This window comes from Thunnus thynnus, chromosome 5, assembly GCF_963924715.1.
Source record: "Thunnus thynnus chromosome 5, fThuThy2.1, whole genome shotgun sequence".
Taxonomy (NCBI): Eukaryota; Metazoa; Chordata; class Actinopteri; order Scombriformes; family Scombridae; genus Thunnus; species Thunnus thynnus.
This window is the reverse complement of record NC_089521.1, coordinates 18,807,458-18,834,542: the sequence shown is the minus strand read 5'-3', so window position 1 is coordinate 18,834,542 and position 27,085 is coordinate 18,807,458. Positions and strand designations below refer to the sequence as shown.

Sequence of the window (27,085 nt, the reverse complement as noted above, 5' to 3'; positions counted from 1 at the left end):
AAGAGTGGAAACCAGCATTGTTCATGGGTTGAATGCTTTTAGTTTATGTCTGGCTTCAGTCCATTTTGTCAGGAAGTTTCACATGGTCCAGACCCAAAGATGGTATGGCAGAGAGAAGGTACTTTGAAAAATGGTTGAAAAACAATTACCAAAACTTCCCAGCGATTTTCAAAACTCTCAAGCGCTCCCTGCTCTAAAGACGCTGCCAGTGTAAAGTGTACATATGTCTGGACTTCATGTAAACACACTCAAGTTGTTCTGTAAATGCTGAAGAAAAAACACCTTAATATAATACGTAATATGGTAGGGACTTACAGTATGGTTTCACCAAAGTGAGTGAGGTCATCGTGTTAAAGGGAAGCTTGTTGTTTACTCATTTTCACATTCCACCTTCCTGCCAGCTCTGAGACGCAGTGTTCCCTAACATAAACCTGGGAGACAGCAGCTGATAGATCTACGAGAGCCTTTTACTCAGGTCTGGAACACATGACTATTTTAGGTCATCAGTGGGGTTCTCCCAACATGTTGGCTCCATAAAGTATCCACTGTACAGCCGTTGATTTAATGAGAATAGTAAACATAGTCTGTAAAGATCACCTCTGTGCTTCCAGAACTGGGAACTGGTTATCGTCTGTGTGCTGTAATTTCACAAGCTAAAGCCTTAGAGGTTACAGTAACCTGGTGATTGATTTTGCTATGTCTAATTTCATATCTGACTACCATTAATTGGATGGAAATCGTCTGAGACTAAGTGGGGAGAATGAGATGAAATGAAAACCATGCTTACCATGAAAAATTACAAGGTCTCATGTTCAAGGATTTAACTGCCTAGCCAAATATCATAAGTGACATTTTGAGTGTCAAACTGCAGGAAGTGTCCCTTATGTAATGCCACAGTAGACACAATTCATCAATTTCCATGGGATAACAGGTGGGTGGTGCTTTTATATAATGTGAATAAGTTGCAGTCACCTTCAGAGTGTTCATCCTCGGATGAGTGACAGTATTTACTGTCTATTTCTCCCATGACAGCACAGCAGCTCCTTTAGCCATCATGTAAGGAAGCCACAGTATTTCTCAGTCAGCAATGACAGCAGAGCTATATTGGGACAGAGCTGAGACTTAAAACTTGGGTGCTAATTTTGGACAGCACCACAAGTAACATCTTGAATATCTATTAAATGTTATCATCTGACACCGACACCCTCACTTCCAAAGTAAGGCTCTTCCCAAGATTTACAGTGATTTTTCTTCTCAGTTTCTGTTCATGCCTGGAACAGTGTTGAGATCGAGCTGTGGAGCAGGGGGAACCGTCTGTCTCAGACTGTGCTGCCGACTGGAACTGATCTGCAGTGTCTCCTGGGATTTAAGCTGTCTAGAGTGAAATGTAACACTCATCCATCCAAACCCCTCAGTCTTAATAAGGAAACTTTGCTCAACACCCGTTAGATGACAGGCCACATTGCTGTAGAGAAAAAAGTCCTTGGCTCCTTTTCTTCTCTCAATCCTGCGGCCTCCCCGCCCTGAATTCAAGCTGAATAAACAGTCACTCCACTCAATGCTCAGCAGATTTTTCTCAACACCGATGCCAATTTTCATGAGGGGATTTGGTGTGGGAAAGGCCAAAATGATTAATCAGTGTTACTTTAGCCATACTACTGTGTCTTGCATGGACAGTATGTCTGCTCTTCTTCTGCTGTATTTACTCAGCTTATTGCTTTTGATAGATCAAGGGAAAGTGACCCACAGTTCCCTCACAGTCTTAGTGGTGGAGAGTAACCTACTTCATTTACTTGAGTACTGCACTGAAATACAATTTTGAGGTACTCGTACTTGAGTTTTTCCATTTTATGTGACTTTATATTTCACTACATTTCAGATAGACAGACATAGTGAACTTTTTACCCCACCATATTTTTATTTGACAGCTGCTATTTACTAGTTACAGTACTAGTTAGCATTTTACATAAAATATATATGATGAGCTTACAAAAAAACTATACTGTTAATTATTAAAACAGCAGTTCCCAATCTTTTTGGCTTGTGGCCCATTACAAAAAAGGAGTGTCTAGTTTGGGCCCATCAGAGCTCCTTCCAGGTGTCTATCAGTTGTTGCCAGTTCCACCAAAGAGTGATATCCCCTTTAAACCCAAAGACATATTTTTTTAACTTCTCACAAAGAAAGCAAACATTATGGAAATGTCAAAAAGAAGGATTAAATTTTGTGTATCAGAACTTTGCTTTTTATTCTTTTCGAGGGTGCCCGACCCCTAGACTAGGAACTATTGGACTAAAATACTTAACTGTGTATAAAGTAGTTAAAGGGAACATATTATACACATTTACAGGTGTATATATAATTCTATCTGGGGCTCTACTAGAATATCTTTGCATGGTTTACAGTTAAAAAAAAAAACTTTTTAACTATTAAACTAAACTAAACTATTTCACTCACATTGAGCCTTTAAGCAGCCCCTCAGTTCACCCTCTGTCTGAAACAGGCAATAGCTCCCATCTCTTTAAGGCCCCCCTCCCTCAGGAGAAACCATGCAACAAACTATAGTAGTAGGATTTCATTACTTTTTCTTGTTCTTTACTTGAAATGTCAGCTTCTCAAATACATCTATACAGGTGTTTATGGGCATGCATGTTTAGCAGACAGCTTGTCTGCAAAGAAGAAAAGACATTCAGAGCAGGTTGAAGTCTGTGCTTTTGACTCACAGGGAGTAAATCTACATACGTTAACCTCAAGTTTTGGAACACTGACCATATTTAACATAGATATCTTATATCATAACAGCATATAAATAACAGAAAACCACAAAAAGTATAATATGGCCCCTTTAAAATTAGTTCCATTCAGAAGAGGTACAACACCAATATGCTAAATATGCATTGATGCATCAGTATTATAATCTAATCTATAATAATATAATAGGCATATACGGTAAAAAAAAAAAAAAAAAAAAATTATTAGTTACAGGGGCCATTTTCTGCAAGACAAGTAGGATCTGAATACTTCTTCCACCACTGGCCTTTTCCATTCTTTTGATGGGAATGATGTGCTCTTTAGGCAGCCTTTAAGCTTAATTATCCTCTTATCATACTGTATATTGTTATCTCAGACAGCTAAGGCCTCAGGGTAGGAACTAACCAGAACACACCACATGGAAGTCTATTTATTCTCACATCTATGCACTCAGACAGTTGTTTTATAACTTACTTTACACAACTGTTTTATCTAGCTCACTAACTATTCAGTGAGTTTGAGCCTGACTGGAAAATGGTCACGGCATCTGATCAAACGTGGGGCTGCAGACAGGCTTTGGTATAAGAATGCAGGTGCCGCAGAGCTGTGGGTTCCTGTGGCATTCCACACTGCAGAGACCACTGTGACCCAATCACAGTGAACACAGGCTGTAAGCTTTCAAACAGCCACTCAAAACCACACTGGAATGTCTCATCACCATGCACTCTCACACACGCTCCACATTATGGCTTTCCCTCAGCCAAGCTATGGTCATTTTTGCGGTTTGGAGTTATAAACTTGATATAGACCTTCACTTTCTTTTTTAAATTTAGAAGTGAAAGTTCTTTGTTTACCAAAAATGGTCATTGCATGTGTTTTTGTTGAGGATTATTCTCTCTTAAGAAGAGCTTAGGTTAATTTTGTTGTTATGAGTGAGTCTATTGAGAGAAGTTTGTAGTGATTAAAAATATGGTATGGGAAACACTACCACAGAAGTCCAGCATCCTCCTCTGCTTGCCATTGTTTCAGTTCTCTGCTCTAGAGGGCTCTGACAAGCAGGACTGTAACAGGGAGAACAGTGGCAGAGCTAGAAGTGCATACCAAGAAGTTTTATAGCCCTGTGGAATGGAAAGAAATATCGAGTACGTCTTTGGACCTCACAAAAAGCCCCCGCAACTCAGCCCTCTCCTCTGTCTCCTCTACCTCGCATACACCAGAGAGCCCATATATGGACACATATATGAAAGATTCTCCCTCTGTGTGCAAACACGGAAACTTCTAGCCCTGTGACATGAGGGGCAAATGATTTAAGGCAAATATTTAAAGAGAGCTATCAATAAGATGCTAGACGGCTGTGAACTGAGATACAAAAAAAAAAAACACAAACAAAAAAAAAGCCAGTAACATCAAGCAACAATAATTAGGCTGTAAGAAGATATCAACAAGCACAAAGCAAAGGTCAGCAAGTGTTTCAGTCAACAATTTAGAAAGATCTTTCAAAGAAGGATTTCTGAGGAGGAAACAGTGCTGATGCTGTGTAATGCATCTCTTATCTCAAACTGGGAGAAGTTCAACCTGCACGTAAACATTCATTTACCCACTTCCCTCTTGACTTGCCCTGTGTATAAATAAACACAATGAATGTGCAAAAGTCTTGCTTTCCTTAACAATGAATGTACAAGAAGCCTTGTTTTCCTGTATAGACAGATGTCTGATAGATTTAATTTTTGTGCCAGTATTCATGCTAGGACATGTCTGGCATTTCTGAAAATTAAATTTTACAGGATTCTGTGAGTCCTGCATGAGTTTTAAATGAAACGTGACAGTTCCCCCCGAATGCTTCCCCCTCCCCTTTAGTCTCAGCTGAATGAGCAGCATCAGATATGGCTGACATTCTTGCCTCTCTGTGTGTCCCCATCTGTAGAGAGGTTGCACAAACAAACAGTCTGGGAGGAGCCCTGCAGAGGCCACAAATATTCCTCCATTAGGACTTCTACCCACATTTGTGTTCGCAGCACTGGAAGCCTTCACTTTTGGTATTTTTACTCCATAGCTCAGCTTGTTTTCTCTCAGTAAGTTATAGCTGCCTGCACAGTATCTTTGAGGCTTCTTTGCAAACTTTCTCCTCTTGAGTGATTTGAAATTACATCTGCTTTGACCAACATACAGTATATGTATGAAAGCACAATCTGAACTTCAAAAACGCCTTTAGACATTCAAGTTAGGAATTATCAAAATATACCATAAACCTAATCTTACAGTTCCCTTTGAAGTCTCAGCAAAACCTTTAAAATACACCATAAATTGGGATTTCTATAAACCGTATATAAGACTAGAGAGTCTTATTACAGGTGTTTACAATCTAAGGAATGACTGATCCTTTCATTTAACAGCAGCTACGTTTACTGCAAAAACGTGGCACAAGAGGAATGCTACCCATCTTCAATGGAGCACCTGCAGCTGAAATATTTGACCTTCATAGCCAAGGAATTTGACTCCTAAAATGAAGCATGGGCGTGGTAAAGATTGGGAATTTTGAACGTCTTATACTATATTCTCACTTTCCTTAATTTAAACAGAAAGTTTGAATGGACTCGCAACTGACCGAGGGACACTTCTGTGTAATTTACACCCTTAATGACAGATTTATCACCACACAGAACTCTGCAGGTCAAAGTGTCAAAGCCTTATTGTAACTATCCATTATGTAAAAAACTGGCTGTGTCTGTGCCCTGTTTGTGGTTAGATGTCCCCTCGTGTTTGCTAATATACCAGTTTGAGTCTTACAACTGCCGGTACATGTCAGTGGAACATTACTGTGAATAAATCCAGTGGCAGTAGGGCATCGACCAGGCTTGGGTTACAGCTTGGATTGCACCCTCCCTGTATCCCCTCTCCATCTTTGCTATGCTAAATGATTATGCCCCTGCATGGAGCTATCTAATCCCAGGGGTATCGTACGGAAGAGCCAAGGAGTTCTCTCTATATATATCTGAACGCTATCTGCAGAAATCTTCTGATGGTATTTGACCAGGAGTCAGCCAGCACTGTGCTTCTTAAAGTTCCACTCAATGGCTGTGCAGTCAACATGGAGGAGGAGCTACCCTCAATATTCCCTCACTGGTTTGTGTCAGTTGCAATTAGTGGTATATTATTGGAAAAGAACCACACTCATGTCAGAATATTGTAGCTTCACATCAAATTATGTAATTTTGGTGAAGAGCAAAGGGTTTGAGATATTTTGTATATTTTTTTGCATCAGACATGCATTTTGACTAAGCCTCAACAGAGGCAGTAAAATAGTTCCTCTAATACAGTAACATTTTAGCCATGAGAGAACTTCAAATGTCTGTCCCATGGGTCTTCTTATGCAAACATGAGTTCAGCCACAACAGCCAAGTACAGCTCAGCTCCTCCTTGAGCAGCAGCTCGAGAAAACCGGACATTCCACATACATAGTGGGTTGTCACTGTAGGCCTAAGAGATCAGCTAATACATGATTAAGTATTAACATTAGGACTAAATCACTTGGAAATGTGGCTCTGTGTCATCTAAATGGATGAGAGGACAAACTATACTACAAAGTCTGGGCAAAAAAGTTGTAGAGTTTATAATCTGAGAGTTATGGGTATCCTTTATTATTGATTTCCTCAAGTGGCATGTGAAAATTGGTGATTTGACACCCTTTCTGGCCCCTTTTACATCTATATTTACCCACAATATCACTATAAATATTTGCAGGCCCTCAAAGTTGCCTCATGTTTTAATGTGATTCTGTATACTGTAATTTTTTACAACCGTGTTTATAATCATAATCATAAAAAAAATCTCTCATGGCGGGAAAGTAAAGATAATGATAGGGTAGTGGTTGTGAATATGAATTCAGCTTATTGCTGCATCTGTCTCACTCAGCTGTTGCCACATGTAGACAACTGAATCAGGATTCCAACATATCAGAGTATCTCAGATCTGTCGAGAAAATGGGCAACAGTTGTCTGATGGCATGTGGTTTTTTTTTTTCACTGCCAGACTGTATGTTGTGAGGGGCGAATTCCTTATTCATGAAAGTCTGATTACATTCTCTCAGCTGTTTGCTGCCTATGAAGATGATTACTGAGATGAGTCTTGGCTCTTGAATGAGTTCATGCATACACTGTTTTCTACACAGTCAGAGCCGTCTTCTAAAGACAATAAAATAATTCACAGTATTCATGTTTTAAAACCAAATGCTACTAAATGCAAATGGTGGTGAATAGTCCTGAATGTTTTTTTTTAAATGCTTCCATCAGCTGTTCTGGTAAAGAAGCTTAAGACACCTTGAGAAGCAGATTTTTTTCCAAAGAGCACAAAATTATATGTCTGGAGCTTTTTTTTCACTTCACAGCCATGAAAAAGAAACTTTTTCTAAATCTGTGGTGGCTTCAGAAAGCTACCACCACTTAAAAAATGCCTGAAATATTAAAAAGGTCATTGCATTTTCCATAATGTTCCTATAATGTAGAGAAATTAAGGAAAACATAAGTTTGTTTTATGTGTGACCACAGTAAGCCTGCAATACCTTTAATTTTCCAGTGGGATGTAAGTTGGAATGCAGTAGCCTTTCAATAACATCTGGACAGAAGGGGAAATTTTTGACTGCTTTAATCAAAGCAAGCCTATTGGGCCCTGGGCTATTTTTACGGTGCCAGTATGTTAAAGGAAAACATCATAATGGAGCTTATTTTCATTCCCAGAATGCCACAGCAAATCCAGCCTGCCATCACGAACCTCCCCTGAGTCCATTAACTGAAAACGCTGTTTGAGATAATTAAGATCAAATTGCAAATCAAGATTAACAACAGTGCTTTACTGAAAAGACAGTCAGGATATTATATCATGAAGATAAGTGTGTATTAAATATGACTGAAAAAAATAAACATGAAATATACATACAGTACTACATCAAGAAGCATTTAGAACTACATTTATAATGCAACAACAGTATTTGATATAGTGCAAAATATCTACTTTTGAAACATCAATAACATTCATTTACACACTATGCATGACTATTAATATACTATACTATACTATACTATATACTATACTATACTATACTATACTATACTATACTATACTATACTATATACTATACTATACTATACTATACTATACTATACTATACTATACTATACTATACTATACTATACTATATACTATACTATACTATACTATTACTCAATTCAATTAAGTAATACAGTATCTTGGAAGACTCAGAGCCAATTCTGTGTATTGTGCAAAAGCATACTTTAAGCTTTATTCGTTTATTTATTGGGAATGAATCATTGTCATTCGTCTGCAGATTGAGAAAAAGAAAAATAACTTGAGTTTTCCTGAAATATGATACCACATGTATTACCTAAGACTGATTCTGATCCAGTGCAAGAGAAAAGCAGACCAGATCTGTGACCAGTATTTTTCAGTGCCAATCACAATTATACAAATGCCAGATTTAGAGCATGGGCTGGCCCTAGATTATCAAGATATTTTTTCTATTATTGTTCCCGTCAATCAGCGTCTATTACAACTATAAAGTCCAGTGCCTGGAGACAGAGCAAAACCTTGAATCATAGCAAAATAACACAATGAGAAAATTGTACCTGAACACCATTCCTAATGTTGTCTCTATTTCATTACTGATTGGATAAAGTCTTAAAGACAGGGCAGCTTATTTAACTCTACAAGTATGAGTGAGTCTGCAGGCATAGCAACAATATTCTATGAAACAGACCAAAGCCTGAGCAAGACAAGGATTATTTTGGGACATATCTAATGGCACTGGACCTTGGACTCTTGCCACAATGTTTTGGATCTATATTACAGACCAAGGCAGGTGTGTGAAAGAGAAGGCGATCCCAAAAATATCCTTGAGTATCCTAATGAAGACTAAGAGACACTTGGTGTGTCCTCAGTCACCACCCTTGTATCTTTTAACTTTTCATTATAGCTAATTAGATATATATATATATAATGTTAATTTTTTTTAAAGCCTCAATTAGGGGGATTAGTTGGTCAAATAATGAAGTAAAAATAGATGCAATTTATAATAGAATGTTATTGGTTAAAATGTATTAGTAGCTTTAAACTCCTTCAAGTTTAAAGCTACTAAACTGAAATATTCTTCTTAACTTAGCAGTTAACATTTCTTAAATGCCAGGTCAATCAGCGGCTCAACAGCTGTAACTGTGGTATAAAACCCCTCCTGCCTGACTGGTGCTGGTGCTGCTGCTTTGTCACAGTCAAATGACACATCAACAGTTTACTGGGAGGATATCCGATACATTATCAGGTAAACACTTCCCTGTTTTGAGTCCCGCAGATTGTGTACAATGCCTATAGGGATTACTTGGCTTGCCAAGAGCATCTCTTCTCAGGCAGCACACTTACCTTGACCTACAACAACTCAACCCATATGAACTTACACCCACCCACCCAAACAACACACTCACACACAGACATCAGTGGGTGCACAAAGCCTGGTGAAATTGTTACTGTGGTCCAAATCCCAGTCTGTCATAGATGAATAGGAAGACACTGTCACTGTGGAATCAGAAAAGATCATTAACATAAAAATAAAACATGTCCCTGATTTCATTAATGCTAGAAAATGAACAAACAGTCAAGAGACAACTTTTAAATGAGTTGTCATCATGGTGAAACAAACTGTACTCAGATCTTATGCAGAGATTTAATGTTGTGCTCATCCAGTCTGGTCTTCGTCTTCTCTTTTGAACATTCTGTGGCTTCTATTACATGACCATTAGGAAGCCTTTCAGTTGTCCATCACACCCCATATAAAGGCGTATCAAAAGTCAAATGTTTGGGAGCAACGAATCGCAGAGCAGATCCTTCAAAAACGTCGGGGCACCCACACACGCCTCCTCCAAAAAAGTATTGGATGCACAGGAATCCAGTCACCCCCCTCTTGAAAGTACATATTTGACAGGGCACAGCGAGGCAGAGCCCGCACTCCAGCTCAGCGTTCAGTTAGGCACAGACGCCCTAGCCCCACTCCCAGTCTCCCCTTGGTTTTCATTTGGACGTTTTTCTCGGTTCCACCGAACAGCAATAAGCAGCCATGGATGCCATTAAGAAGAAGATGCAGATGCTCAAGCTCGACAAGGAGAATGCCTTGGACAGAGCTGAGCAGGCTGAGTCAGACAAGAAAGCATCCGAGGAGAGAAGCAAACAGGTCGGCTGAGTTTTTAAAAACTTTTTGTTTCTTTTGTGGAAAACCCCAAAGATCCTTAGAAAAAGCAGGAATACCAGTGGCAGTATAAAGCTGCTGCCCTTTAAACGGACCGCCTCCTAAATACGGATTAATTGCTTTCAAGGATAATTCCAAATGAGGATTAAATTAAGAATAATCTCTCTCATCTCTCTTGATTTTTTTGGATGTTATAAATCCTCCTCTCAACTGTTTTGGCAATTGGTGATGTTAATATAGCCTAGGAAATTATGTTAAATGTTAAATGATTATTGATTTTGTTTGATAGAATAAATTGCATACATGTTTATTTCATATTCTGTTTAACTCTATAATGTCTTTTATATGCATGTATAGTTAGACGACGAATTAAGAGAGTTGGAAAAGAAATTGCGTGTTACTGAAGACGAAAGAGATAAAGTGTTTGAGGAGTTCCAAACTGCTGAAGAAAAGCTGCTGACCGCTGAGGAGGTCGCCACCAAGGTATCTGATCCTGACGTGCATGAGCTTCCCTAACTTTTCTCCTCTCTCTTTCTCCTGTCCTGTCCTGTCCTCTCCTGTCCTGTCCTGTGTGTGTCTCTGTATGCGCTCTTGCGCCTGTGCGCGTTCACGCCACTCCGTCTCCCTGCTGATCACCTCTGAAACTATCCACAATGAAACTCGCCTCAGCTTGAGGACGATTTGGTAGGTCTGCAGAAGAAGCTGAAGGGAACTGAGGATGAGTTGGACAAGTACTCCGAGGCTCTTAAAGATGCCCAGGAGAAACTTGAGCTGGCTGAGAAGAAAGCTACCGATGTAAGTAAGGAAGGGATTCACAATGGCACTGTTCCTGCACCACGCTTCCCCACACTTTCATTCTCTCACCACTGTGAATGTGACAGTTCAACACCACAGAGAAATACATTTTACACTCTGTGGGCATTCAAACTGCCCTGATCTATTATCTCTGAAATGATGTTCATCTTGGATGAGTGGGTCTTGCACACCTGCCCATCCTGGAAAATTGGCCCTCAAACTCCAAATTGACTTTCTGATTTTATTATTGTTGAACTGTCGCCCCATATTTTGTCAAGAACCACATGCACAATCACTTACTTACATGTCAGCCCCAAGAAAGCCGCACTGGCTGTTTATTTGATTCACTAATTATTAATTTCAAATCCAGTTAATTTATAGAACAAATCATCACATTAATGGTCTTTAATATGTTGTACTTTCATGCCTCCATACGTTCATACGTCTTATAGGTCTAGGCTGAAGAAGTCTTTTTCTGAGGGAAAAGTGAAGTGGCTTAATGTGCAGTCTTCCTAGGAGCGCAGAGAGCAAGCGCCTGGATAAATATAGCCTACTACTTTATATGGTCAAGATAGAGCTCACATCTGCTGGCTGCGCTCTTTGCTTACCACAGGGAAAAACACAGTTTCCCATCAAAATGTCCCAGCATGATGTTTAACAATAAAAAAAATATAGCTTATTAAAAGGAAATATAACTAAAATATTTTTAAATATATATGTTGGCGCCTATACTGTTTTTCTACTTTAGATAGATACAACATGACAGGAAAACTATGTAAAGAATTTAGATTTAGGCATTTAAAGGTCGCGACCTGCTTGAGTCAGAATTACTTTAGGTCTTCATAAACATTTTTTTTTTTCAAGACAATCTCGTTAATGACCACATGGGGGTAATGGTCAAGGTCAAGTGCAGCAGACAAATACGTTTGCTCCCAAGAAGCAATCAGCAGGATCAGTTTGTATAGTGTGGCCTATAAGCTGCCTCTGAAGAAAACCCGTTGTTATAATCCTTTAATTGGATTCCTGCAGGGAATTAGGCTTGCCTGTTGTGTGACTGTAACACATCGTCTATTGAGTTTTACCCCCATCGTATAGGCTATGATTGTGTTTCTGCAGTCCCCTATAGATAGCCAACCTTTGTAGTTTTCTTAATAAATAGGAACATTTAAATGTGGCTGTGGTGCTCAAATGACTTTAAATGCTACTTGGTGCTCCTTATGAGGTTGTTTTTTCATCATGTATCCCTATCATATTTCCAGAGGGATTTTCTGTGATATTTGCAAACTCTCGTTTTAAAACCCAGCCTGTAATTACTATATTCAGTGAGAACTTATGAATGGCCTGTAGTCTAAAAATATCTTAATGCCATGTGTACTGCTCACAGTTGACCCGCAGAGGGCGCTGCTGCTCTGTTAGTCTGCTGTAAGCAGGATGATTGTTGTATACTGAATGGATGTGCTCTTATCATTAAGGAGGCATTGTTACTTTAGATCAATAAAATGACACGTTATTATTTTATGGCCACAGATTTTCACAGTGTAGTATTTTATGTAACCATGTGAAATACTTCATTTTTTAGGCCCGTTTTGAAATCAGTAGTACTTCCTGGACAAGTAGCAGCTGAGGGCGTCTGCACAAAGCTTGCGCACTGTCCATCCCGTCTTCACGCAGCTTTCAGCCCAATCAAGGACGTCATCTCGCTCCTTGTCAATATCTCGGAAGCTGTGCAGCAGTAGCAGCAGCTTATAGTATAGTCCTTTTTTAATTTGTGAGAGTAAACAATGGCTGGAATAACGTCGCTGGATGCAGTAAAACGAAAGATCAAATCTTTGCAAGATCAGGCAGACGGTGCTGAAGAGAGAGCCGAGAGATTACAGCAGGACTTGCTCGCGCAGAGGAAAGCCAGGGACCAAGTAAGCATGTTTACCGCGCGTAATACAGCCAGAGATGAGCTGCTTATCAAACGCAATTTACACACACCTTCCTCATCATAGCCTTCCTCTGTGTGCCCCGCGCATGTAGGGCGACAGTTTGAATTGATAACGTAGTGAGACAGCGGGATTTCTCTCTGTACACCGCAGTGCTGCATGTTGAGCTTTACTTGGCTCCGTGCAGTTTGATCACACAGTACCCTGCTGAGGGTTTGATAGCCTGCTGCTCCTGTCTGAGCGATTATAATTGGTAACGTTAGGCCGCTGATGCTCAAGTCAGAGCACAGTTGAGTAACCGTGGCAGATTGTGTCACTATGTTTCCTCATCACAATTGTTTCACTTGCATCTCCTTTGATGCACTTTGCTATAACGGTCCCATTCATTATGCTCTCCAGTAAATTTCCTTTGTTCTGTTCTGCAGGCACGCCAGCATGTAGATTAAACATTTGAATAAATCATTTTTAGCAACCAGGAAGTTACAAGTAAACTGTGGCAACATTCAAGGTACCAGTCTGCACTGTGAGCTTATGCTCTTTACTTGCCCTTATAAGGACACAGCTACAAAGAGTGATTTCCCCCCTTGTGAACATAGCGGCAGTTATCTAGACGGGAAATAAATCTTTCAGCTGCAGCTTAAAGTGTCAGAGTTCATCTCAGTCTCAGTCTGACAGTTTGTAATTCAGTCATTTGCTCATCGAGCGTGATGTGTTTTAAATGCGGTTGAACCCACGGCTTCAACTGATTATTATTATTATTAGAAACTTCCGTGTCATGCTTTACAACCTGAGATGCACTTTACACTGTATCGTGAGCTGCAGGGGGAAAGACCTCTTGACTCAGTCAAACTGCTGGTAGTTGTATCCTGTTTTCACTTGAGCATTTTCAGAAAAGTCCAGGTCTCATACCTGCTGATCAGACACAAAAAAGCAGAAGTAGCTTCAGGCTTGAATAATCATAGAAAAGGCCTGCTCTTTTTTCCCCTTCAAAATCACACCCCTATTAAAGATACCAGATAATATCACACCAACTGACATTACAAATCTCTCCCACAGTTGTGAGTTATCCAGAGTCTCCTCTGTGGTTGTATGTGTAGCATGTGAGTATTCATTTGCAGTATAATTGTCTCAGGCCCTTTGACTTGAGCCTTGTTAATGTTCTCTCTGGGGCCTAGCAGTAATGAGGCGGGGTATTCAACCTTCTGTCAGCTTGGGACATTGTTATCATTTTACACAGTCAATGAGGAGCACAGGCAAGCCTCTTGGGAGGGCTTTTCCCAACAGGTGGCACACAGACACTTGTTGAATAACTGTGATTACTCACATAAAATGAAGTTAGGTTGCATCACAAAGAAACAACCCCTAAAATAACAATCACTACCTGCATTCTTTGGGCTGACATGTAAGTGTGCAGTATAATATAAGTTCTGGTTTGTGTATGAAAGACGATGTGCACCTCCTGACTTGCTGCTCTTCTTCTCTCCCTAGGCTGAGGGAGAGGTCGCTTCCCTTAACAGACGTATCCAGCTGGTTGAGGAGGAGTTGGATCGTGCTCAGGAGCGTCTGGCCACTGCCCTGACCAAGCTGGAGGAGGCTGAGAAGGCTGCTGATGAGAGTGAGAGGTGGGTTCTTTAGAGCAGCAGGGATTCAGACTGCTGACAGTTCACTGTCACACTATCTGTGTAAGATAATGCAGTCATTTCAAATCATTCCAAATTCTGTATTGTCTCCCTCTGCCATGTCAGAAATCAATCATCCATTTACCTTAGAAGAGTGTATTAAAGATTTACCAGCCATCACTGCTGCGTGTGTCCCCTCAGGGATACTGCAGGTCAGCTCCTTACTTCTAACATCCCTTGACTGTTTGTATCCCCACACAGAGGCATGAAGGTCATTGAGAACAGGGCCATGAAGGATGAGGAGAAGATGGAGTTGCAGGAGATCCAGCTGAAGGAGGCCAAGCACATTGCTGAGGAGGCTGACCGCAAATATGAGGAGGCGAGTTTTTCAGCCACCCAAAAACAATTCCTCAACCTTGAACATACAGTCGCTCAGTCACTAAAATATGTAACTCTGTGACAACTCTATAGCTGTGTTTTCATTAACCTATTTTTATGCGCATTTTGAAATGTCGCATTAGAAAAGCTTAACGGAAACGCCAAAATTTGAAAAAAACTCCCTCAATTTCGCAAAAAAGTTTTTGCTCTCGCTTGAGGTGGATTTTGGAAATGTCAAATAGTATTTATGTGCATAATGGGTAATGGAAACGAATTTGTTGAATAAATAATGACATAGTGAATGTTTAAGTCACATGACTGATCAGCTGTTTCCGCTCTTGGTGTCTTCTGGTGTCTCCGGATACCATGAAGCATGGCCAATAGTAGCTGACATGAAAGAACAATTACAACTTGCCAAATTGAAACAAATTCCAGAAGACCTCTCTCAATTTCTTCTCATCAAGGCAATATAACGATTTGTTTTGTTTCCAGTTGGCAACCTATACTTCTTCTACTCTGTTTACTGGCGGATTATTTAAGCCTATACCACCATCTTCTGATGAAATTATGCATTGCGTAGCCTACTTAATTCACTTCAGACCAGTTGGTGGAAATGCACCTAATTCGCATTTTCCTTTTTGCGACATTTCAAAAGTTCGCTTAAAATTCTCTTGCGAAAGTAATGGAAACACAACTTATGACAGTTAGTGAAAACAGGTGGACTTTGACGCTGTAATTATTTGTTTAATGATACCATAATTGGGTTTTTATTCCTATAGATGCTGAATTATGTGCAAAACTTTTCAATCTCCAATCCAAAATTAGTGTTTTTCTAAAACATATGACTCCATAGACTTTAAATCTGAGAAATATCTTTTAACCATGTCCTAATTGTGTCACAGTCATCAGCTATGAGTTGTATTGTAATATTTTGTTGTGCTGCAACTAAAGGTGGCTCGTAAGCTGGTCATCATTGAGGGTGACCTGGAGCGTACAGAGGAGCGCGCTGAGCTGTCTGAAGGGTACGATGTTTTCACTTTTTACATTAATCTGCACTTACACTTGCACACACGCTGGCATTAAAACCTTAAAGAGCTTGAAGCACTGAAGCACAAAGTATAACACTTGTTTCGATTTGAACAGTGTGCCCTTTGTTCTTACCATATGTGCTGATTATTTGCATGCTGTCCATGGTTTGAATGGTTTTGGCTTGCACGCGTACGCCACACCCACTAACAGACGAGCTCGAAGAGCGGCTGATGAGCTAAGAATTTTGGAGCAAAGCATGAAATCACTAAACAACTCAGTCACACAGGTACTATGAACCAGAACTAACACACACACACACACACACACACACACACACACATACTGTTTATCTTTGATGAGGGGCTCTTCCCACTTTCATTCACGTCGCTGAATGAAGCCTCTGCTTCGCTTGCTGTGCTTGTTGTATTCCTCTTTTATTCTGTGTATATTAGACTCTTCCACAACTTCCAACTCTAACATGGCAGGGACTGTGCTTGAACAACACCTCACATTGAAGAGAAGCATGATATTTGCTCAAATTATTAATAAATTATTTATTTAACTCTAACCCACTGCTATTAGTGTGATTATAAGAGTCATGTTGCTATTCTCACATTCCTGCTCTGTTAAGGCACTTTGAGGTACTTGGGGCTCCCTACTCGTTTAATCCCTGTAGTTCTTATTTATCTTGTTTCCTCTCCCCCCTCTGTCTTACTTCCCCTCTACCCATTTCGTGTCCACCCCTGGTTCTCGCCATCCTGGGTTCCCGCATTGTCACTTATTCCCTCCACCCCCTTTCTTGTCCTTTGCACTTTATCCCCCATGTCTAAAACACCAGCAAATGCTCTGAGCTTGAGGAAGAGTTGAAAACTGTGACCAACAACCTGAAGTCACTGGAGGCCCAGGCTGAGAAGGTAAGCATGACCCTTTGGCCAACTGCATGCTGTCAAACTCCACAGCTCCCCAGTAGACTTGGTTGATGGGGAGCCGGATCTCTTCACTTCTCTCTTGTGTCATGATACCTGTCTGTATTCATGTACTAAAATTTGTACGGTATCACTTCCAACAACATCAGAGTTGACTCCATGGTCATATGTTTGACTCCCACCATTGTTTTTGTCCCACAGTACTCACAGAAGGAGGACAAATATGAGGAGGAGATCAAGGTCCTCACTGACAAGCTGAAGGAGGCAAGTTTCACAAGGCCTTATCTGGGGTTGCAGGGTGATTTATAAAAGTCACAGGTGCTGTTTCACAGTTTGAGTATCGGACTGACTCATAAATCTGTCTCTCCACCACAGGCTGAGACTCGTGCTGAGTTCGCTGAGAGATCAGTAGCTAAGCTTGAGAAGACCATTGATGACTTGGAAGGTATGATTTTTCCAAATCCTGTTCTGCTTATTTTAAAATGTGTATTATGTCAGCCGTGGTATTTAGGTAAGTGCTCAAATCTCTTTAGGCCATTCTTTTCTTTGCTCTTGGACTCTGTTTCTGCTTCCTTCTTAATTTCATCATACCACCTTTTTCAGACAGCATCATACTTTTATTGTGGTGTCCCTTATTACTTTGTTTAATCTGATTGATTTTGTTTTTGAGATCCAAGGTAGGAAAGAATGGCTATGATGTTTATCGGGGATATATCAGGACTAGATGTTGGCTTCAAGGAGTCTTTGTGGGCATAAAGGGCCGAGAGCCATGCAGCAGTGAAATAAACCGTCCATTTCTTGATGGCGCTGAGAACTTTTCCCTGACTTTTGTTGCACTTTCATTCTGACCATTTTCTGGTGTAACTTTGTTTTCCTCTTTTCCCTCCTGTTTTCAATTTTTTTCCATCCTCCTCCCTGTCTTGTCAATCGTCTGGATGCTTCACCCTTCACCTCCTTGTCATGTGCTCCTCCACCTTTGCTCCCTTTCACTTCACCTCCCCCTGCGCCCCTGGCCCACCAATAGATGAGTTGTATGCCCAGAAACTGAAGTACAAGGCCATCAGCGAGGAGCTGGACCACGCCCTCAACGACATGACTTCCATGTAATTTTCAACTTGCTGTGCCTGCTTGTTCTGCCGTCACCGTCCTGTCCCCCTGCACCTTTCCTACATGTACACCAGCAACCTCACCCCCTCCCCTCCTGTATTTTCTTGAAACCATCATGACTACTACATCCAATACTTGTCTCTACACTTAAATTGGTCATGCTTCTATGTTTTTGATCTACTCTTATAAAAAGAAAAAACTAAAACTTTAAACTTAAAACACACATTTTGATTCATGTGTGTTTAATTGTAGCCCACTTGTAATAAACCACTCTAAGTGGTTTCCTCTCAAACCTCTTCATTGGTGTAGTTGTAATGATACTGTATACAACATTTGTATCAGTATCATTGGTATAAACCTGTGTATGAACAAAAACAGCATGTATCTGTTTAAATATTTTGGCTGCATTAATTGTGAGTTGTATTACTTTTTTATGTGAAAAGTAATCAATGTTAATTTTAATGCATTTTTTAGATTCCCTTATTTTAAAATATTAATGGCAATTTCCATGATATTTTGTGATCATAAGCAAAGCATACAAGATCTCTTTTGAAATGTGGACTGTATGAAGAAAGCATTTTATTGAATCAGATTCACTCACTGTAACTTTGAGTGTTTCCTTTTTCTCCAAATGTGTTTCACTTTGTCTTCTACTAATATGGTCTCCTTCTGTTCAGAAGAAAGGCCCACTGTGTGTTTGTGAGATCCGCTTTTATTCCGTCACTACACCAGTTGAACTGTCCTAATTTAGCATCACTGTCTTTGAGCTGTCTTTGCTAGTTTTGCTAAATTAATTTTGTCCCTTAACATTCGCCCATCCTGTGGGACAGTTTGTGTTCAAGTTGTCAGCGTGTCCTCTCTCGAAATGCATTTCAATCATGCATTGTTGTTTTTGTAGTGAATGCTGTGACTCCTGTGGTTCTGGTGTATTGTAGTGCACATCTCCAATTTCTGTGGGTCCCGCACCACCCCCCTGGTTCACTGTACCCTCTTCTCTTCCATACAGATAAACTGTTTACACCTCATCAAAGACGCTTCCTGCCGGCTGAGTGGCATCTGTCATCTCTCTCCAGCCCTCTCTCCATTTTCCCTTCCCTCTCTGTCTGTGCTTTCCTTTCCTCATGTTTTCATCCTCACGTCGAAGTTAAGTGCATCCCATCTCTTGTACAGAATCCTAGAATCTTTCTACGTTGTGTAAAAAATAAACGTCCTTCCTTCTATGTAAGCTGTATCTCTTTACTCTGTCCTTTCCTTTTTTTTCTTTTCTTATTAAACCAGGAAGCCTTGATTTTAAGTTATGTATTTATTTTTTATTTCGGCATCTCGACATACCATTCGTTGAGCCATACTCTGCTTTCCTTGGTGTAGTTTTAAAGATTTTGAAGGCTGTTCTGTTTTATTTTCTTCAAATATTGTTCTGTGAAGCTGAGATATTAGGAATATCACAGTAAGTGCTAAAAGCACAATGACTAGAACAACTACAGAAACTTGATTGAAAGCTGAGTCAAGTTGTCTTTTGAGACTGATGCATGCAAGCACTTTCCAACATTTAGTACTGTGACAGGAGGAACTGACTCTGGAAAGACTTGAGAATTGGTGGAAATCAGTGTTGGATTGTTATCGGGAAGATTGTGGTAAAGTGGGAAATAGTGGAATACAGAGGAGTTTGTAAGATGTGTTGAGACTCATCTGGTTGCTGGGAATATTGGATGATTGAGAAGCATTGTTGGACTCTCCATTAAGATATCAGTGATTATGACACACGGGCTTTGTATGATCCACAGTATCCTGTCATATATTTGAATAAACATACAATCACACATTCTGACTCTTTTTATGAAAGTCATTGCCACAACTTCAAACACAGAAAGATGAGCAGAATTGAGAAGTTTTCTTGAGTGAGACTTCAGAAACTGCAGAGCAGTTGAGCCATATCCTTAAACTCTTTAAAATCTCAGACCAAACTAAAGCTACACAGTGTTTCATTCTCAGTATGAATTTCTCCAGTTATCATGTTGAACAGATATATTTTATCATATGCTAGGATATACTTAATTGACAATGGTAGACATACTTTTTATCATTATTTTTTCAGTTTTGTTGCCACAATATTTTAATAATTTTGAGTCTGCTGCCATGGTTCCTTTTTACCTATCTGGGTTAAATCTGCTTATCCTCTGTTTTCACTCTACACACTGCCCTGCTTTGCTTTACCTGTTGCAGACAAAAATATGAATATATGATGAGTAGATTGCCAAAAATCACACTAAAAAAAACAGGAACATCATAACACTAATTTGATTGTTATTTAACGACTATTCGGATATTTTCGATGTCTTTTACAAAGATTTTTTTTTTAAAAAGAGTCTCCAGTTCTAGAGAAGGTAGGTATCAACAGGCATTGCACTCTTTTTTTCCTGATTTCCTGTCCTCTTTCTGTTTTTCTACTCGCTGTCTGACTGCAAAGATCGCCTCTACCAGCAACTTGAGAAAAAACGACTTCTCACTAATGAACTACGTGTGGCCTTGAATGAGGACTAAATAGTCTGAATGTTTTATCTGTTTTGTTTTTAACGTGTGTATGACAATCTGATCTAGTTTACGATCCAAAGCACTTCCATTTTGCATTGTCCGTGTACGATGCCTGCACTGCTTGAGATCTGTGTTGCTGTTGGTGGAAGTGTACTAAAAGATATAGTGACAATCAGGGATTACCTCGAATATATCATTTTCTAGCATTAGTATTATAACATTATACAATAATCCATTTTTTATGGATTGTTTTTGTGTTTATGTGCATAAGAACGTTGTCAAGTGTTTGCATGGTTGCTTGCATATACATAATAAGAGCTTGTCTACTCAATGTGTTTCCCTTGTTTTCTCTCAGTGCTGTGTTGTTCTGGTTAAAAAGCACCCACATTTAAATGACTGATCTTAATAATGTAGCTTGTTATGTAGCTTAATCATTAATGCAAGCTAACCAGGTGACTCCCTTATGCTCGCTTGTGTGAGATTAAAACCTCTTCATTTGATGTTCTAACAGAGAAACTGTCACATGCTAAAGAAGAGAACCTCGATATGCACCAGATGCTGGACCAGACTCTAATGGAACTGAATAATTTGTGAAAGCGTGGTCTGACCCCACACACACTGTGGTTTTAGCTTTTTTGTACTTGCACCTTGCTTACCATAAACCCCTCTTCTCATACCTTGCCCATGGTGGAGAACAAACAGCCAGATGCTATTCCTATCGCACCGTCCTGCCTTCAGTGGAACTCAACCAAGGAGCAAAGCTAAGGGGAAGTAAAGCTTAACCATTGCCTTTGATGAAGCCTAAACTAAGAAACACAATTGTTTTTGCAAGCCAGTTTTTATCTTGTAATGTCTGCCCTTTGCAATCTTCTTCTTTTTTGACAAGTCATCTGGTGAAATGACATGTGCCATTGGTTAAAAAGATTGTTTTCTACATCTGCATTTAAGCTGATCTGATACTTTGCATCCCACCTTGATTATGCACATACCAAAGGACAAATTGGAGAAATTTTGCACATAATTAAACCTCAACATTATGCACATTTTGCATACTGTAAGACAAACTATATTTAAAAAAAAACACACAAAAATTTCCTCACAAGTGTAAGTATACTATGGCTATTCCTGTCAGTATGTGTACTGGTGCTACTGGATTGTTAAGCAATGACCAAAATGTTAACGCATTACAGGATATTCTTAGTTTTCTTTTAAAACTATGGTTCAAATTTTTTTCATCTTGTCTGTGAAGTATGATTTCAATCATCTGGCTGTGCATTGTTTTAGCATTGTTTCAATGTAGATGTTTCAAGTGTTTTATCATATTTGAAATGTAAAAATTATTAAATATAAATAAAAGCACGTTTTGAAAGTTTTCTAACTTTGTTTGTGGTGAATACATGGCCTTTCTGTCCATCATAGAGGTTAACTAAAGTACAGGGATTAATAGATTTTGGGGTGATTGAATAAAACCTGATGCAATGTAAACAACCTAGACTTTTCTCCCCATAGAAATGCAGAAAGTGTATAGTATGCAGAACAAATGAAGATATAATCTGTTACACCTTTACCCATTTCTGCTTGACCCTCAACTTGACTTCCAGCTGGGGGAAAACATCATGTCACATGTTTCTTTGGTTCACTGTAGCTGCGCACCACTGGAACATATCATTTCAGTTTCAAAATAATCAAACCAAGAAGGATTGGTGGAAAATATTCTAAACTCCTTTAAGTAAAAGTTCTGACCTTGTTATTAAAATGCTAATACTTTTATTCCATTTAAGTTTACAGTATCTATCAAGGTGAAAGCCCACTCCTGAATTAAGATGGCTTTTAATTATATATAATTATTGTCTGATGCACAGACAAAGCTGCCAAATTTCTCACCCACTTCGCTGAAACTATCGCCACTAATAGGGCTGTTTTTAGAGCTAAAAATGTTAGTCCTACATCTTGCAGAGGCTCAAATGGAGCCCTTATTATAGCATTCAGGTCTGTGACCAAGTCCCAAGGAGTTAGAGAGTGTGCAAACGATGGACACCCTGTATAAACTGTGAGGCCAGAACATGGCTGCCTGGTGGCTTGCCATCTATCCCAACATGGCAGGCTGAGATTGCAGCCAAGTACACCTTGAGTGTAGAGGATGAAAGACCCTTTTGTTGTAGGTTGTGAAGGAAGCACAGAGTAACACTGATATTGCAGTGATATGAGTCATCATCCTATTCAGCACACCCGTACTTTCCACTTGTATGAGTAAAGAGTCCTGGTAGAGGGGGATCTGGTATTATGTATTACCTCTACAACCCCTAGAGGTAAACCTTTACATAACAAATGCTCCCGTTCTGGGGCTAAGCAACTCGCTTCCATTTTTAAGGAGCTGGATGGAAGATTTCTTCCTTCACCTGTATCAGCAGGTTGAGTCGCAATGGCAGAGGTCATGGCATCCCTGCCACCCATGTTTGTTTTGGCCACTTTGGGGCCACCAGGATTACCTGCACGTTTTGCTCCCCCACCTTGTCCAGCACCTGCTGTAACAGGGGAAAAGGAGGGAATGCATATAGCTGACTCTTTGGCTAGCAGTGAGGTAGTGCCGTGACTAGTGTTGGAAACCTTCTCAGATCAGATCATGGTCACTTCTGGGGACATTCATACTCCTTTACATCCATTTCCTGGAGACTTACCCTAACCTTAACCTTAACCACTCACCCAAAAATCAGCTTTTTGCCGATTGGGGACACAGCTTTTGTCCCCAATGGGACAAGCCGTCCCCAATTAACTAGTCCTAAGTCGGAAATTGTCCCCAAAAGTAGCGTATGACAGACAACACACACACTCTTCAAATACACAAAAACAAAATACACCCAATATATATATATATATATATATATATATAGCCTACACACACACACATAATAAATTGAAATGACTGTGTGCCTTTAACAATATCAGTAACACTCTATAACATCAATATCCACATATATACCAAAACTAGAATGGATTCCTTACAATAGAAAAGAGGCGTCATTTAATTCCATACTCTAGAGGGCCATAGTTTCTTTTACATGGGATATATATATCATTATATAAATGGTCCTCTGCTGCCACCCTCAGGAATGTTTCAGTAACATCGGGCAAGCTGGTTTATCCCAGTTAACAAGGACAAATGAACAGCCTTTACCTATTAAATAGCTGATATAAATACACTCTATTTCACATATTTGAATCATATGTATGAATAAATAAATAAAAATAATAAAAATAAATAATAAAATAACACTCAAGTGCATACTTGGGATTTTCTTAAGACCACCCAAACAAACAGCAAAGGAGATCAGTGCTTGATTAATGTGGTCTAACCTTCTTCTCTACTGATTGGGTGATGACAGTTCAAATTTATTGGCTGTGAAGACCACAGGGCGGAGATCATTATGCCTGGTGGCATCATGTGTGTTTTAAATACCTGGTGACGATTCGAACGCCGTTTATAAACGCCTGGTGGAAATTGAGACGAATTGTGACCCTTTTGGCTTTCGATACAGGCACAAACAGTGGCACAGACCATTTTACAAATTCACTTGCATTTGGCCGGTGGCTGGAGAACCATAGTGGACAATGGAGAACCGTAGTGGACAGTGAACTGTGTCTTGTGGGGCGAATAAGTCTACTTCTGTCCGAAATGGATACAAGTACTCTCCACAACCTGTGGGTGGAGACACCAGTCTGTCATTCGAGGCTGGCCCCTCGATGACAGATCCGCCGCTAGGTTCAGCCTGCCCTGAATGTGATAGGACGACAGGGATCGCAGTCGGCCATGATCTCACCGCAAAATTCGAGATGCCACCTGGTTCAAGTTCAAGTTCAAGACCTTTATTTATCCCTTAGGTGCAACTGGTTCCGCCCCAGTTGCAATAAAAACAACAACACAGGGCGAGTCACGGAAGATAAAAAAAAAAAAACACACACATAGGCCTACATAACCACAGATAATTAAAAAATGAAATGGCAGAGGGTATCAAAGAGAATTTATATCTGTAAGTTTTGACTGATGGTTGTCTGAAGAACCAGAGGGCAGAAACTTAAATTCTAAGTACTGACTTTATCACCCTTGTAAATGAGTTTTTCTGTTTTAGCTTGAGAGATACATACCACCAAATGAAAGAAAAAGTGAAAATTGACTCAATAAAAGATTTATAAAACAATGTCATCAAGGATCTGCCAACCTGAAACTTCGCTAGCTTCCTCAGACAAAAAAGATGCTGCTGGCTTTCCTTTTTCTTATCTGTATTCCTATCAAAGGTAATCTTCTTGTGAATTATGATGATGGCCACACACTTGTAAAATACAATAATCTCAACATCAATTGGGTCTGCTAATTATAGCTAGTGTTTTCAGGAGTTGGGTGGTGACGTCTGAAATCAATGCACATATCCTTAGTTTTTGTCACATTCAGGTCTAAAAAGGCTTCATTACACCAATTCAAAAACAGTTTAAAACAGGACCATGAGACATTTCAGCATTGTTCAGCAGGCTCACTATAACTGTATTGTCAGCAAACTTCACAATTTGCTGGTTATTAAACTCTCTATGACAGTCATTGGTGTACATAATATATAAGAGAGGAGAGAGGACACAGCCTTGCAGTGAGCCAGTTGAAGTTATAGACAGTCCCGGTGCATGGCCTGGGAGGGATCCCCGCCCTAATGACTGATATATGCAATCGTTGCAGTGTTGTTAGACCATTCAGAACATGTCTCCCCTTAACTTAACCTGCGAAATGTTTCAGGGCCAGCCAGCCTAGTCTCCAGCTCTAGAACAGTGATGTGTTGGTTCTCGTGTTCTCCCCAACACCCCCTGACTGTTCAACCCCTACAGACCGCTCCTCAACCAAATAGGGAGTCATCAGTCTTAATCACCACACGGAGTGTAATCGAACCCATTCGAACACCTATTTAAAGGTTGAGGGGATTCAGCCAGACTGAGTGATCTCACTGGATGATAAACCAGCACTGCAGGTCTCATGTTGAGCAGACCTAAAGTAACCAAGTTCATTTACTTAAGTCCTGCACTGAAGTACAATTTTGAGGTACCTGTACTTAAGTATTTCTATTTTATACAACTTAGTATTTTTCTACATTTCAGATAAAGGGAAATAGTAAACTTTTTACTCCACTATATCTTTATTTCACAGCTGCTATTTACTAGTTACAGTACTAGTTAAGATTTTACAAAAAAATATATATGATGAGCTTACAAAAAACAATACACTGTTAGTTATTAAAACAGCAGTTCCCAACCCTTTTGGTTTGTACCCATCATAAAAAGCAGTGTCTAGCGTAGGCCCATTGGCTCCTTCCAGGTGTCTATCAGTTGTTGCCAGTTCCACCAAAGAGTGATATCCCCTTTAAACCCAAAGACATATTTTTTAACTTTTCACAAAGAAAGCAAACGTCAGGGAAAAGTCAAAAAAAGGATACAATTTTGTGTATCAGAACTTTGTTTTTTATTCTTTTCGAGGACGCCCGACTCCTAGACTAGGAACTATTGGACTAAAATACTTAACTGTGTATAAATTAGTTATAAAGGGAACATATTATACACATTGACAGGTCTATATTTAATGTCACTGGGGCTCTACTAGAATATCTTTGCATGATTTACAGTTAAAAAACAACTCCTTATTTAACTCACACTGAGCCTTTATGCAGCCCCTCCGTTCACCCTCTGTCTGAAACAGGCCGAAACTATGGATGTAGGATTTCACTACTTTTTCTCGTTCTTTACTCAAAATGCCATTTTCTCAAATACATCTATACATGTTTTAGCCAAAATCCTCTCCGAAATATGAGAGTGGACAACAACACATGGAAAAACCTTAGTAACAATGGATGTGGAACGCACAGATGCTTATGGACATTCGCGTTGATCAGACATCAGCTTGTCTGCAAGGTAGAAAAAACATTCAGGGCATGTGCTTTTGACTTGCAGGGAGCAATTCTACATATGTTAACCTTAGGTTTTGGAATGTTGACCATGTTTAGCATAGATATCCAACATTGTAACAGTATATTTATAGCAGCATATTTATAACAGTATATTTTCTGTTATTTATAAATAACAGAAAACCACAAAAAGCATAATATGGCCCCTTTAAAATTAGTTCCATCCAGAAGAGGTACAACACCAATATGCTAAATATGCATTGATGCATCAGTATTATAATCTAATCTATAATAATATAATAGGCATATACGATAAAAAAGAAAAAAAAGAAAAAAAAAGTATTAGTTACAGGGGCCATTTTTCTGCAAGATCTGAATACTTCTTCCACCACTGGCCTTTTCCATTCTTTTGATGGGAGTGATGTGCTCTTTAGGCAGCCTTTAAGCTTAATTATCCTCTTATCATACTGTATATTGTTATCTCAGACAGCTAAGGCCTCAGGGTAGGAACTAACCAGAACACACCACATGGAAGTCTATTTATTCTCACATCTATGCACTCAGACAGTTGTTTTATAACTGACTTTACACAACTGTTTTATCTAGCTCACTAACTATGCAGTGAGTTTGAGCCTGACTGGAAAATGGTCACGGCATCTGATCAAACGTGGGGCTGCAGACAGGCTTTGGTATAAGAATGCAGGTGCCGCAGAGCTGTGGGTTCCTGTGGCATTCCACACTGCAGAGACCACTGTGACCCAATCACAGTGAATACAGGCTGTAAGCTTTCAAACAGCCTCTCAAAACCACACTGGAATGTCTCATCACCATAGACTCTCA

General features: G+C 39.7%; 1 protein-coding gene across 8 annotated transcripts; it reads left to right on the top strand.

Moving 5' to 3' along the window:
- Positions 1-9,715: 9,715 nt before the first annotated feature.
- LOC137183047 (tropomyosin alpha-1 chain) lies at positions 9,716-21,682 on the top strand. Of its 8 annotated transcripts, none has more exons than XM_067589775.1 (10): positions 9,716-9,980; positions 10,665-10,790; positions 14,207-14,340; positions 14,599-14,716; positions 15,667-15,737; positions 16,583-16,658; positions 16,872-16,934; positions 17,046-17,115; positions 17,695-17,773; positions 18,784-18,997. In XM_067589775.1, the coding sequence occupies exons 1-10, from the start codon at positions 9,867-9,869 to the stop codon at positions 18,785-18,787; spliced, it is 855 nt and encodes a 284-aa protein (XP_067445876.1). In that variant the 5' UTR covers positions 9,716-9,866; the 3' UTR covers positions 18,788-18,997. The 8 variants fall into 8 exon arrangements, with proteins under 8 accessions (XP_067445876.1, XP_067445879.1, XP_067445882.1 ...); XM_067589781.1 differs by lacking the exons at positions 17,695-17,773; positions 18,784-18,997 and adding exons at positions 10,353-10,478; positions 20,821-21,682 and having other exon boundaries at positions 9,729-9,980; XM_067589776.1 differs by lacking the exon at positions 10,665-10,790 and adding an exon at positions 10,353-10,478 and having other exon boundaries at positions 9,731-9,980.
- The last annotated feature ends 5,403 nt before the right edge of the window (positions 21,683-27,085 follow it).

Excerpts from the sequence above, each read along its gene's own strand:
- LOC137183047 (XM_067589781.1), top strand. The coding sequence starts at position 9,867 with ATGGATGCCATTAAGAAGAAGATGCAGATGCTCAAGCTCGACAAGGAG. Across the intron at positions 10,479-10,664 it reads CTGAGGAGGTCGCCACCAAG|CTTGAGGACGATTTGGTAGG; the intron begins GTATCTGATCCT and ends AACTCGCCTCAG. Across the intron at positions 10,791-14,206 it reads CTGAGAAGAAAGCTACCGAT|GCTGAGGGAGAGGTCGCTTC; the intron begins GTAAGTAAGGAA and ends TTCTCTCCCTAG.